The following is a 12,651-nucleotide window of genomic DNA, read 5'->3' as shown; positions in this document are numbered from 1 at the left end:
GATGTGGGCTTCCTAGCGTTTCCACATTATGTATGTCTTGCGCACTTTAAAAAAAAAAAAAAAAAGATTATTTTGTGACCGGATTTTGTCAGTGTAATTATCAATAAAAACTTGTATTTAAGTGACCATCATATGTGTTGATAACGGAACAGGAAGGACTGCTTTAATCCAAGGCCTATGAAAAAACGTTGAGGTGACTCAGCAAGTAAACAACTACATCAGGGGAGTAAGAGAGTCCTTCTATTGTTGCGGTAACAGGCCGCGGAGGTCTCTAAATGTAAAAAAATAAGAACATTCCTTCATTAGGAAATTACACACCATTTGCCCCTCATTCCTATCCAGTTACCCGGGCAACTGTTAGCTGTAATTTGGGTTAATTCACTGGCTCCTGGGCCCTTCCGTTCCCCATTGTGCCCGTCCATAAAAGAGATATAACACAGATGCACACACACACACACATACTATGTTTTCAAATGCGGTTAACGCACACGGTAAGAGGAAAAACTAATCCTCATTTTGTTTGCTTCACCGCAACACGGCTGGAAACAGGCCGTGCGTGTGAATGCCAATGAAATGTGCAGAAGGAAAGGTTAAATCTGCTCGGTCCCAACACCTGTACATAGCTGTGGGAGCGAGTAAGGGGTGGAATTATAGGCAGAGAGCTGCGTAATCGTCGAATATAGAGTGTCCTCTATCGAAACTGTGCACAAAAAGACACTTGTCCTCTGTGGACCTGTCCCGTCTTGAAGGTGGGAGAGACGTGGAATGAGAGGGGAGGCCTCCTCTTTTGCTCCCTTTTCAGGAACAAAAGGAATGGAAAATTGTGTGTTTCCCCATGGGGTAAATATTGAGAGAGCAGAGATATAAACGTACGGAAGAAAGGCTTTTCTGAGCCGCCTGGGTCTCTGTTGCCCTGCCAAAGGCCTGTGCGTCACTTGATCCATTGTTTAGTGTAGAGAGGTCTCGGTAAGCAAGCGGCTGCCTCTCTGCTCCAGCTGCAGCCTCTCCACTGTTTATGTTTGCAGGGCCCTTCGCCTTGAAGTGAGGCTATACAAGCAAAGCCTAGCCATATGTGAGCACTGGGCCGTCAGGGAAGTCACTGGCCTTTTCTTTTCCCTTTTCGATCCATCTCTCGCTCTCTCTGAAACTCTTCCCTTTTTTTTCTTCTTTCCCTTCCCGTCTCTTTTATCCTCTCCGTCCCTCTTCCTTCAGCCCGTCCCTGACAGCCTACTCTCATGGAGAAGATGAAGGGTAGGAATTATCTTCTTGGGTTTCAAAGACCCTCCCGGTCCTGGATGGTGAGAGAAGTGGTAGGTATTATTGCTCCTGTGAGAAATGATTACCCCCGGAAAAAGTCCCCTGCGAGAACGAATCTGCGTGCGCTCGGCCAGCCCAGTTTGAGAGACAAGGTGGTAATTATGTCACTGAAATATTTCAGCTCGTATAAATATTCAAATATTTACACTGGTGTGTCATACTGACAAGCGCAGCACATTCAGGGGATGGAAAACATTCAGAGAGAGGAAGCCAATGAGGGAAATATGGAGTCTAAAAGGCATAGTGAACGTTAATAGCTATTGGAGTTTTATAGCTGTCCGATAATTCACAATTTTATTTGAAATTCAGCATTAGTCTGTGTTGGGAGGGAAATGGCTTTCTTGATTCAACAATTACCATGTTTGTTTAACTTTTTTTAACAAGCATGAAGATGAATGAGTTCCCGTCTTAAACTAAAAAAAACCCTGAATCGACCTGGAAAATGATTTGTGTGCTGTTTTTTTCTCTTCTCACGTGTGAGTGTGCGTTTTGAAGGTTAGTGGTCCTGACCTTGGCTCCTGGGTGGGCTGCGGTGGCTGTGTGCTTGTCTTGGATCATCCCTGGACCCTTCTCCTTCCTTCTGTTGACTGAAACAACAAGCAAGCAGTGTCCAGGGATGGAGAGAGGAGTCGCACAGGGAGCATCCTCGAAGGCAGCGCCTCTCTCCTCAAACCCGCACAGTCCGCACGCAGAGGCCGTCCTCCTGACCACCCACATGAGGTGTGGTCACCCGACGAAATCTAAAACGGTGACTTGTCTTTGACCCGGCTCTTAATGAATCGTTCGCCTGCTGGGGGCGTCTGACATGTTGAAGCCAGTTTGACTTCATATTTGTGCTAAAATATGATCCCATTGATGGTAAAACCATTAACCCGCGAGTGCAGGAGAGGAGCTCACCCACATCGATGCTCTGTAATGGAAGAGAACTATTTTGGCTACCTATAACCTGCTATTATGAGTGTAGTAATATTGACTTGTCAACTCTGAGGGCCTCATTTGGTGTCTGGAAGGCTTTGAAAATGGTAAATTAAAAGGTGTCATGAAAGTGTTTGCTGCACTAAATTGCAGATCACCCCAGGTGAGGAAAGTCCCCGCTGTTGAGCAACCAGGGAAAACAACTTTTGATTTCAGCTGCCGGTGACATACACACTGCTCTGACTGAGGCTTTTAAAGAGGTGCAACTATGGGAACATCACAGTTAACACACCTCCTGGAAATTCCCAGTGGTTAGGAGCAGTGCTTTTAAGTTTAATTAAATTGGTAGTTGAATTACGATTACAAAAAAATGCTCCTTTATTATATGGAAAATATACGTAGGAGCAACTTGGCTGTAGTTCTACTATGTTTAGTGTGACATGCTTTTGTAACAACAGGCTTCCCATTTGCTCCATGGGAATATTGTCAATGTGTGAGACCTGATCATTCAGCCTCTTCACTCACCAAAGAGCAGGGACTGTTTGACAGTTTGATAGGACACAGGTTTAGATAATCAATCAGAAATGATCTGACCTGTCGTCTGTTTAATGTGTGTGTGTGTGTGTGTGTGTGTGAGAGTTTGTGAGAGAGTGAGTGAGAGCAGGAGGCCTCATGAAACCTTTACATTTGGCTCCCTCTAGTGGCTATTATGCATGTTACTGATCACAGGACTTTCTCACTGCACCATGAACACATTACGCCTTTAACCATGTTTTAAATGAATTAATTCATTTTAATATTTCTCATAACCCTTGTTTTTAGAATATATCATACAGCAATTATGAAGTCTTAAGGATGAAGGGTGCCATGTGGTCCACAGGCTCAAACATGACATGCTTCAGTGACACACACACACACACACACACACACACACACATTGCTTAGTCCAGCAAATCGTCTTTATTGTAAGTTTGCTTATTTGTAAATTATTTAATAATCACTCTGGTAAGTTGTTATTGTTTCCAAAGATAACGCACATGTCCTCCTCCTAATTCTGAATTCACGGATGGAATGCAAGTTATTACTGCTGATAGCAATATAAAAAAAATGTTGTTCACTTCACTTAACTGGCCCTTCTGAAGACAGTTTGTGTATCCACTTTGAAAAAGACATACAATCATTGTAAGATTGTATTTGGTTGTGTAAATCTACAGACACAAGAATCAAATAATTGGTTATATATAATTTGAAGCAAAGTCAAGTTCACCTTTAAACAATATTCAAACCGACAGAACTTTATTTAAGTTGAAAGATAATACACAATATGTTTACTGGTCGGTCAGACGGAGTGGACCAGGATTATGTTCCCAACCTTTAAAGGTGCTAAACTTTAAGGTTTAAATCTATGATTGAGGAATTGCCTCCTCACTACTCCCAACATGGTGACGGCTCACACTGCAAACAACAGGCAACAATGCTGACGGAGCTAACGGTATTAACCTGGGGGGTGAACGCCGTATGAGCGCAGTAAGGAGGCACACACATGGGGGGTCACATGTATGAACATGCGTATGCAAATCTTTCAGATGTGCACAATTCCAAAATACAAATCCCATAAATTACAGGCCTCTTTGAATTACTGTGGGACTTTTGCTCGTGAAATCAAAAACGCTTTTTGCAACCTACAATATTGCAATAGCTTAGCTTTTATATGCTAATCTTTGAATTGCCTTGGACCTAAAGAGATGTGTTATGTAATTCCTGGATTGTAATTGTAATTTGTATCTCTGTATTGTTGTAAAGTTGCTGTGCTGGTCTCAGAAAGCATCACATGGGGAAACCAAAGACTATTCTCATGCGAAGACGAGTTCGTCTTGGCCTTCTTGGAACAGACAGGCCAGGCATGGATCATCGTAACTCAGGGTCACTCTGACCTCCCCTCTCTCGCTTTCTCAAAAAACTTTTCCTTTTCCCTGCGCTATCTCTCATGGGGAGGATCATTCATCACAGCTGTCTAAACAGCCCGGTCACCCCATGATTAGTGACTCTTGTAGGTCAGACGTCTCGGTAGCACATACTAATTCACATGGTTGTGTGTGTGTGTGTGTGTATGTCGGACTCTGCACAGATGTTGGTGCATATTTTTCAACATCAACCTGTAAGCAACTATTAAACCCCGTCCGCGTCTCCGGTGTATTCTCATTTCTCAGGGACCAGGTAGGAGCTCATCAGTCCTCTTCTGCCCCACAACTGGTTTTGTGGATATCAGAATGGTGACTGACGCCACAGCAAAGTCGTCAGGTGGTTTACTCATCTGATCAAATGTTTTCCCCTCTTCAGAGAGGAGGGGAGGATGCTAATGATAGTTACAGGTGTGTGTGTGTGTGTGTGTGTGTGTGTGTGTGTGTGTGTGTGTGTGTGTGTGTGTGTGTGTGCGCGCACATTGTGTCTGGAGTTGAATAGAACAGGACTGTTCCTTCAGTTTTGCTGAAAAATGACCACACTCATTATCACTTATATTCTTCTCCAAGATTTATGAATATGAGGAACTGGACATGAACACACAAATGAAATTCAAGACAGCTCTGTCGCAGAGCTCATTGTTTTCCGCTTTTGTCTACATTGACAGAAGAAATGTGTCAAACCAACTATATGTGTCTTGCTGAGGTCTTAGCTAAAGGCGGTGCACTGGAATACGTAATAGTGAGAGGTGTGTCCAATTTTTTTTAAACAGAATATTACAAACACATATCATTTAATAAACAACTCTATGAAAACATTACATTATTGACATACTAAAAGTGCCCTGGACACTGAGCGTGTGTCATCTAACAAATATACTAACAAATAGTAGAGTACCTGATAATACCAATAATACTTTATTTTCAAGGGTTACAACGGTCACCACTATATGAAATGAGAAATACAAAACACAGGCTTGTCAACACCACTTCCAGAATTATGTCATTTAGATTTTTAAAGTGTGAAATATTTGGTTCCTGGTTATCTATTTCGACCCTTTTCTAAAGTGTCACTTTAAGAGGCGGGTGTCTTCTCTTCTTGACATAGTTTTGCAGGCTGAGTAGTATAGAGTCTGCATAGAGAATCTCCAGAGGAACACACTGCAGCAACCAGCCCTACACACACACACACACACACACACATACACATTATCACAGGGACAAATCAGTCTTTTTCCACATTACTTGCCGTTACTTGACTACCAGATGGTCTCACCAGAACTATGTGACAGACACTGCCGTATGTTTTGTCTCCAGCTCTGATGTACTGCAGGGAACTTTTTACAAAGTCCTCTGGTGACAGAGTCACTATGTTGGTTTTTTGGTAATCTGCCATTCGAGTGGAGACCCCAAATGGAGTCACTGCCTGAGAACATGTGGAGAGTAAAAGAGAAAGTTGAGACATAAATGGACTTCTTTGATGTACAGTAAAGACCTTGAGGTGGAGTCTGGAAGCGAATCAACCTACCTGTATGATAATCCCTTTATCTTTGTATTCAGCATGGAGACCTTGAGAAAATCTTTCCACAAACACCTAAAGGACAGGGGCATGAGTGACCATACACAGTGTGATTTAGGAAAAGTAGAGGTGCACTGGCGATGCTGAGCTTACCTTAGATGCAGCATACAGGGAGTACAGGGGGAATGGAATAGAGGCCACTCCTGATGAAATGTTCACTATCACCCCTTTCCCCCTGTGGGGGCAGACACACACACACGGTCTTACATGTGTGGCCAGAAAGTCAATGTCAATCAGCATGTTAGAATTTGATCTTAACACACATTACATCTAATGAAGAAAAGATGGAAACCTGTTCTCCATGGCTGGAAGAATTATTCTGCACATCTGGAAAGGAAAAAAAGAGAATATAACTAATTTGTGTGGAAGAAAACAAAGAATCCCACTCACTGTCCATCACTTGTACTCACTTTATTACTCAGAGGCAACTTTCATATAGACAAAAACTATGCAAACGATTTTCTATTTGAACAATGTTGTGAATAAAGTTATTCTAATTATTCCACCTCACTAAGACAATAACTGTGTGAGTTAATTTGTTACAACAACAAAAAAGTAACAGAAAATACACAATCTTACCTTGGCCATAGTTTTCACATTGCAGTTTATCACCTTTGTTATTGTCTGAAAGCATAAATACACATGTAAGACATCAGTATTTATAGTTAAGGGGAAGTACATGTTAAGGGATGGATATATAGTTAAGATTTAAAGAAAATGTGGCTCTTTGACTTTCCAAAAAGTTAAAGTTAGGGGAATGTTTGTCAAAGTAATGCAAAGAGAAGCAGGTCCTATGAAAGTACTTTGTCTTTTCTAATGTTTTATAAGGAAGGAAATGCTCAACATATTTGTTAGAGCTCAAGGATACACACAATGCACGCTGCTGAGTAACACTCAATGTGAATATAGCATTCAGTTTTTTTCAAGAAAACTCCACAGCTAGGAATACTGACTCATCGCTGACCTGGTCCAGCTCTGCACACTCCAGGAATTTGCAGGGGATGAAGCTGGGCAGCATTCCTACATTATTGACTGGGGTAAGGAAAAAAAGATAAGAAGATTGTGTTTCAGGAAAAAAAAGAGGCAATTTATGTTTAAATAATTAGATGGAATTATAAAAAATAGAAATAAAACTCCTACCTAAAACCCCAATGTTGAGGCACCGAAGCTGATCCTCAATTTCACTGAAGACGTCCTCCATTAGGTCTGTTGCTATCACTTTCACCCTCTGCCCTGTGGAAGCACCTACGAACACAAATGTGGGCAATATATTATTTATTTTATGAGAGATGACCAACAGCATATTTATGGATGTATTTCAAGTTTTAAAAGCAGACACCATAAAAAAATAAAGGAAAAAATGCGATAAATGAATTAAAGAAAGCAAGTTTTCACCTATTTCCTTGGCCACCTGGTCCAGCGTTGCTTTGGTTCTGCTCAAGATGACCACGTCCATTCCTTGCTCAGCCAGCTGATGGAAGCAGTAGTGCAGTGGTACACATTTTCATAATAATAAGCAGATGTGCATAAAAAAAAAAGCTGGGAAGGAAATACATCTTTTAATCTTTGAAATTGTATTCACTTTTGGTGTCCTATACTTTAATGTCAGCTGCAGAAATGTGCTCTGCTTGTGTTTGCGTGTTTATGAAAACGATAACTTACCGCGAACGCATATGCTCTTCCTATTCCCTCTGAAGCACCTGTCACCACTGAAACAGGGATGCGGGGATTATTGTTAAAAAAACGAATTCCAGTGGTTGTCAGATTCTCCTGCAGTTTCCATTCTGAACACCAGAGGCGCTGTGCATCCCAGCTGCACTACACCGACCCTCTCCCTGTGCTGTCAGGCAAATCCCAGGGTGTGTGTTTGTGTTTGTATTTGTTTACACTAAGAGTGCAACAGTCTCTGTTTTAACAGATTGTGCTAATACAGCATGTTCCCCAGTTCTGAGAAAGAATTTGCTGAGAACAAACAGGACCTGCTTGTTTCTGAGTGTCCGCTGCTCTCCCCTTTCCTTCTGACCTGGTTACAGATAACAGGCTCATTTCCTTGCCCATTTTCAGACATTGGGTAATGGGCATCAACATTCAAACAAAGCCTTTTGAGGCCTGGAATTTTAGAAGAAATTAAGCCAAGATGACTTTGGATGGGATGGGATCTGTTGTTTAGAGATGTTGTCATCATAGGAGTATTGGAATTAGTGATTTGAGACTGTCTATCCTTTCATTGAAATTGTTTTGAGTTGGATTAATAAATTGAATGCTCCTTACAAATGTGTGCAGAGTCTTTTGTTTCTAACACATTTAGAAGATGTCAAAGCTGTATTATTATTATTATTAGATAGATAGATAGATCCACATTTAAATGTGTTATTATTATTATTATCTCCTCCAGGTAGATTGTGCAATCGGTCATGTGCATGCATCTTGTGTCTGTCCCTGGCTAATCTTGTGTTTTGCTGCAGTAATTTACCTTATGTTTTGTGTGCCTAGTTTAAGCTGCATGCTCAAGGACCTCTTGTGATTCATGTGACTCACATCTCCTCAAAACACCTTTAATTGTTTTTTATACTGCCATTGACTGCCTGCTGGCTCCTCCATCCTTCCTATGATTAACCACCACCTTCGTCTTGGTTTTGGCAAGAACGTGTGTCCCGCACGACTACTTTGAACCGATTGTCTGCATCCATCGCTGCATGCTTTACGTGTGTTTTATGACACCTTAAAGGCCATCGGTGTCTAGACAGGGGCTATATTCATCCAATCACACAATACAGCGGTGGTCGTTGCAGACACACCTTGTGGGGACCTGCATGTTACTGAGTGGACCTTTCTGGGGCACTTTACTGTGCCTTTTGGTCTTTTTGTAATTTCATTACACGCTATTATTATGCTAACCATGTTTAACAATAATCAGAGCAATTGTAATATGATTACTATGTTAGGAACATTAATTAGCAGTCAACTGCTCCCGGCACATAAATAATTTCATAGGAGGTATTACATTACAAGAAAATACATTTGCAAATAGACGTATCCGATTGGCTTATACAATATTGGGATGGCTCAGTGTCAACCTGGGTGAATTGAATAAACAAGTCCACACCAATAATGTGCAATAAGACATCTGCCCAGCATTTTCCTTTATGTAAATGAGTTCTGTAAACTGCAATGGCCCGTAGAGGCATTTCTTCAAAAAGAAAGGGATACAGATACAACTACTCAATTATTGGCTAATCAAGAGGACAATGTTAGGTATCCCAAAGTATTTAATACGACTTTATATTTGCTTATATAAAATACATATACTGAAGGTTTAATTTAATTTTGATAAATCTATTTTGTTTATGTCACAAAATGAGTTTTAATTTTAGCATGAATCCACATTGTGGAAGAACACTGCTTTCCTTGTCCCTCATCATACTCTACGCTGATTAACAGAATCGCCCCACCACATGCATCTGGTGGCCTTTTTCTGTTTTTCGCCCCTGCCCCTCAGACAAGCTGAGTCCGCTACTGCTCCTGACTTTAAAATAATGTCACTCAAGCAGTAACTGTGTCTACAGGAGATACACAAAAAAGGGCAGTTCAAGTTAAACCCTCAAGCTCAATTCATTAACCTTCACAAGGCAAGAGCAAATGCATAAATACATAAATTAAGATTTCCAGCCTTTCTCTATAGTGAAAGTATATGTATTGCTTGACTGCTTTCACAACAGAGTGTAAAAAACATTCATATGTCGTCCTGAGTTGACCCAGAACATCTTAGGTCACGTGAAATTGAAAAGACTTAAATAGTTTCAGATTGTCTGCAAGAAATGAATGCAGAGGGACAGGGTTAATCCAGCCTGGGACATATTGTTCTCATGGCTGTTTCTTCTGTGCTGGAATGGAATGCAAGTGGAAAGGAAAGATCAGATTCTGTGTTTTTATTTTATTTTATTAGGTTTCTTTTTATGCACTGTGGGAGCCTGAATAACCTCTTCAGGAGATGCCAAAGGAAGTATTGTATTTCGACGAGACTGCTCTGGGACCTGCAGAGGAATTTGTCAGTGTAATTAAAATGCACTAACACTGCTCTCAAGTTAATAGGATGATTAAAAGTTTGATTCCCTGCACCAGCTGGAGAACATTTCCTTATCATCCTTAATCCTCCTATGTCAACAAATGAAAAATGATCCAGGAAGGGCAGGGCAGTTTCTACTGCCATTAGTATTGTGTACTGTGATTGTCTTTTCCTCTTCTTGACACCGGTGTAACATGTTTGCCTCCCTTGTCATGCAATTGCTAATCATCTAAACACATTGTCAGTGTACATTTACATGCAGATAAATTCAAAATGTACATCCTTTTATTGAAGAAAAGAAGTCATTTGAGCATTAATTTGTTTTGGAGATGAATAAAGTTAATGAGATCTCTTTTTTTGCAAACATATGTAAGCAGCTGCTCTACAGGTATGGTCACATGCTTTCCAAGGGATAGTCAGAACATTCCACTTTCAGTTCAAATGTTGCGCAAGTGTGCATCTTGTGTGACAGTGAAATGTTGAACAAGTCTAGAACTGAACTTTTCCGTTGACCGTTTTTGCAGCCAAATTACTTTTTGCACGCACAGGCACATTCTGACAGTGAACTTTCCTGCTTAGTAACACACTTATTCCACCATGATGATGGCATCAGTTGTATTTATCATCCACAATATGCCCTATAGGTCTGACATTACATTATACATTACAGTACACACACGCACACACACAGCTCACCTGCCCACTCTCCCATAGAGGTGAAAAAAGACTTTGACAATGGAAACCACATTTTTGGAAAAAGCATCCGTGTGAAAAGCAGCAGTCTCACTCCATAGCAGACAATGACTGCGGCACCAAGAACGATGAAAAACAATTCCAATAAATCCATGCTTGTCTGCCAAACTAACAACAAACCCTGGCTTTAAGCCCCTCTATATTTTTGTCTGCTCTGAGAGTCCTTTTGGTTCAGTGAATCAGTGAAAATAAAGCAGGACAGAAAGAGAAGAGAGAATAAACAGGACACTCCCATTTCTAAGAACCCACCTAAACACACACAGAGTCTCCTTCTACCTCTTAGCAACTAAAACACACATACATACCTTCTCCTCAAAACTGATGGGAAATGTTGTTTTGAGAGTTGTGATACAACTGATAATTTCTTTAAAATCTTTTGAGTAAAAGGTCTGATTTGTGGCTATTTTCATCAGAAGCACACAACAAGTCCAACACTTATAACACTTTAATAACTTTGGCCACTTTAATTACATTCATATGGTGCAATATATAATACATTTAAGTAATTTTATTTCTTTCTTTTTTAATATTTAATATTGCTACTTGTTTACTGTTTTTATGACTGTTTTACTGTTTCTTTATATTTCTTGATTTTGTATTTACTATGTGTCTCTTATGTGCAATGCTGCTGTAATCCTGCAATTTCCCCACTGCGGGACTAATAAAGGATTATCTTATCTCTTATTTTAAGTGTTCTGTATCAGTAGTGAGATGAATGTGTAAGAAGATATTTGCATGGAAGAGTATGAACTGGGGAGAGAGCCAAAGTAAATGTGTGGTTGGTGAAGAAAACAGAGCTTCTAGCAGTCAGGTTGTGCAAGATGAGACCTTGCAGAACCGGTAGCTCCGGTAAGAAGTGCATATTTGGTTGATTAGGGTGACACATTTGGATGTTCATGCTGCCTGTCAGTCTCCTGTATTGATTCCTCTTGCTTTGACTTTTTAGGTATTTCATTTGCTGAATAAACCAAAAACATTCCAGTCTGGTCATTTTGATTCTCTAGAGATTTGTATAATGTTATCCTCAAGTAGGATAAAATGCTGTTATTATATATGTCTAACAAAAAGTCCAACATCTATTGGTTCTGAGAATCTTTTGCTTTTCTGCGTTTTTTTTTATCATTGTCAACTGAATTTGTTTGGGTTTTGGAATGTCTTCAAATTGCACATAAAGCCACCGAGAAGTACAGTATTATAATAAACCAACAGGTGTCACACAATAACTTTAATTATACGTATATTTGTCCAGCTGTTATGTATATTTATATAACAGCAATGCAAATCCGTTAAATAAAAAAATTAAACGAGAAGGAGTAATGCTGATACTGCATTATGTTTCTCTGCAGCATATGACACGTACTCCGGCTCTGTTCATTCATGACCGCGGACTCATGCTGAACCTCAATACGTCATCAGCGCGCGCCTGCTGTGTTGCTCGCGCCATTCCTACAAGCGTGTGTTTGCGTCTCCCGTTACATTGCCACTGCCAGAGCTTTTAGCAGCAACTGCTACAGCGCATATTCTGTTTTATACCGCCATTCTTTCGGTGAGTCCTTTTTTTCATGTTCGCATTTTGAGACATTTGCTCGAGGAAAGACGTCCTTTAACACCACGGACGCGGTCGGCCCTTTGGTTTCGCAATTTGAATAAGTTTAGCTCGCTAGCTTGCCTAAAGTTAGCTTTAGTGTTTTGGGGGGGTATGCACGATTTGTAAACTGTCAGTGTCGAGCCTTTTTTTTCATTGGCGAATAAAAACAAGGTTGTTTTGTTTCCATTCAATATATGACACGCAGAGAGGGTCACTCAAGCAACCGGGGGCTGTATTGTGAAAATGTGTGAGAGATAACGAAGTCAGTCATGAATCCAAATCATTTAAATGTGTTAAGTTACAGTTGCTCCTCTCTGCTGGCCCCTTACTGACGCAATGAGCTTGTTTTGGTTCCTCTCTGCGCTTTTAAAAACAACTAAGCCCCTTCTTACTCTTACTGACTGTGCCATGATGTTGGAACATGTATCATAACGTTTCTATGCGTTATGTGTAGCTAGCTTACTTGTCCACT

At 40.5% G+C, this 12,651-nt stretch overlaps 1 protein-coding gene across 2 annotated transcripts; it reads right to left on the bottom strand.

Moving 5' to 3' along the window:
* Nucleotides 1-4,762: 4,762 nt before the first annotated feature.
* On the bottom strand, nt 4,763-10,733 carry hsd17b3 (hydroxysteroid (17-beta) dehydrogenase 3). Of its 2 annotated transcripts, XM_079221733.1 has the most exons (11): nt 10,535-10,733; nt 7,435-7,481; nt 7,168-7,243; nt 6,913-7,017; nt 6,737-6,804; nt 6,352-6,396; nt 6,065-6,099; nt 5,866-5,947; nt 5,722-5,787; nt 5,470-5,619; nt 4,763-5,369 (listed from the first exon to the last, which is right to left on the bottom strand). In XM_079221733.1, the coding sequence occupies exons 1-11, from the start codon at nt 10,683-10,685 to the stop codon at nt 5,256-5,258; spliced, it is 939 nt and encodes a 312-aa protein (XP_079077859.1). In that variant the 5' UTR covers nt 10,686-10,733; the 3' UTR covers nt 4,763-5,255. The 2 variants fall into 2 exon arrangements, with proteins under 2 accessions (XP_079077859.1, XP_079077860.1); XM_079221734.1 differs by lacking the exon at nt 6,352-6,396.
* Nucleotides 10,734-12,651: the final 1,918 nt, after the last annotated feature.

The sequence above is a fragment of the Taurulus bubalis genome, assembly GCF_910589615.1.
Source record: "Taurulus bubalis genome assembly, chromosome: 8".
In the NCBI taxonomy this organism is placed as follows: Eukaryota; Metazoa; Chordata; class Actinopteri; order Perciformes; family Cottidae; genus Taurulus; species Taurulus bubalis.
This window is presented reverse-complemented; position numbering and strand designations above follow the sequence as displayed.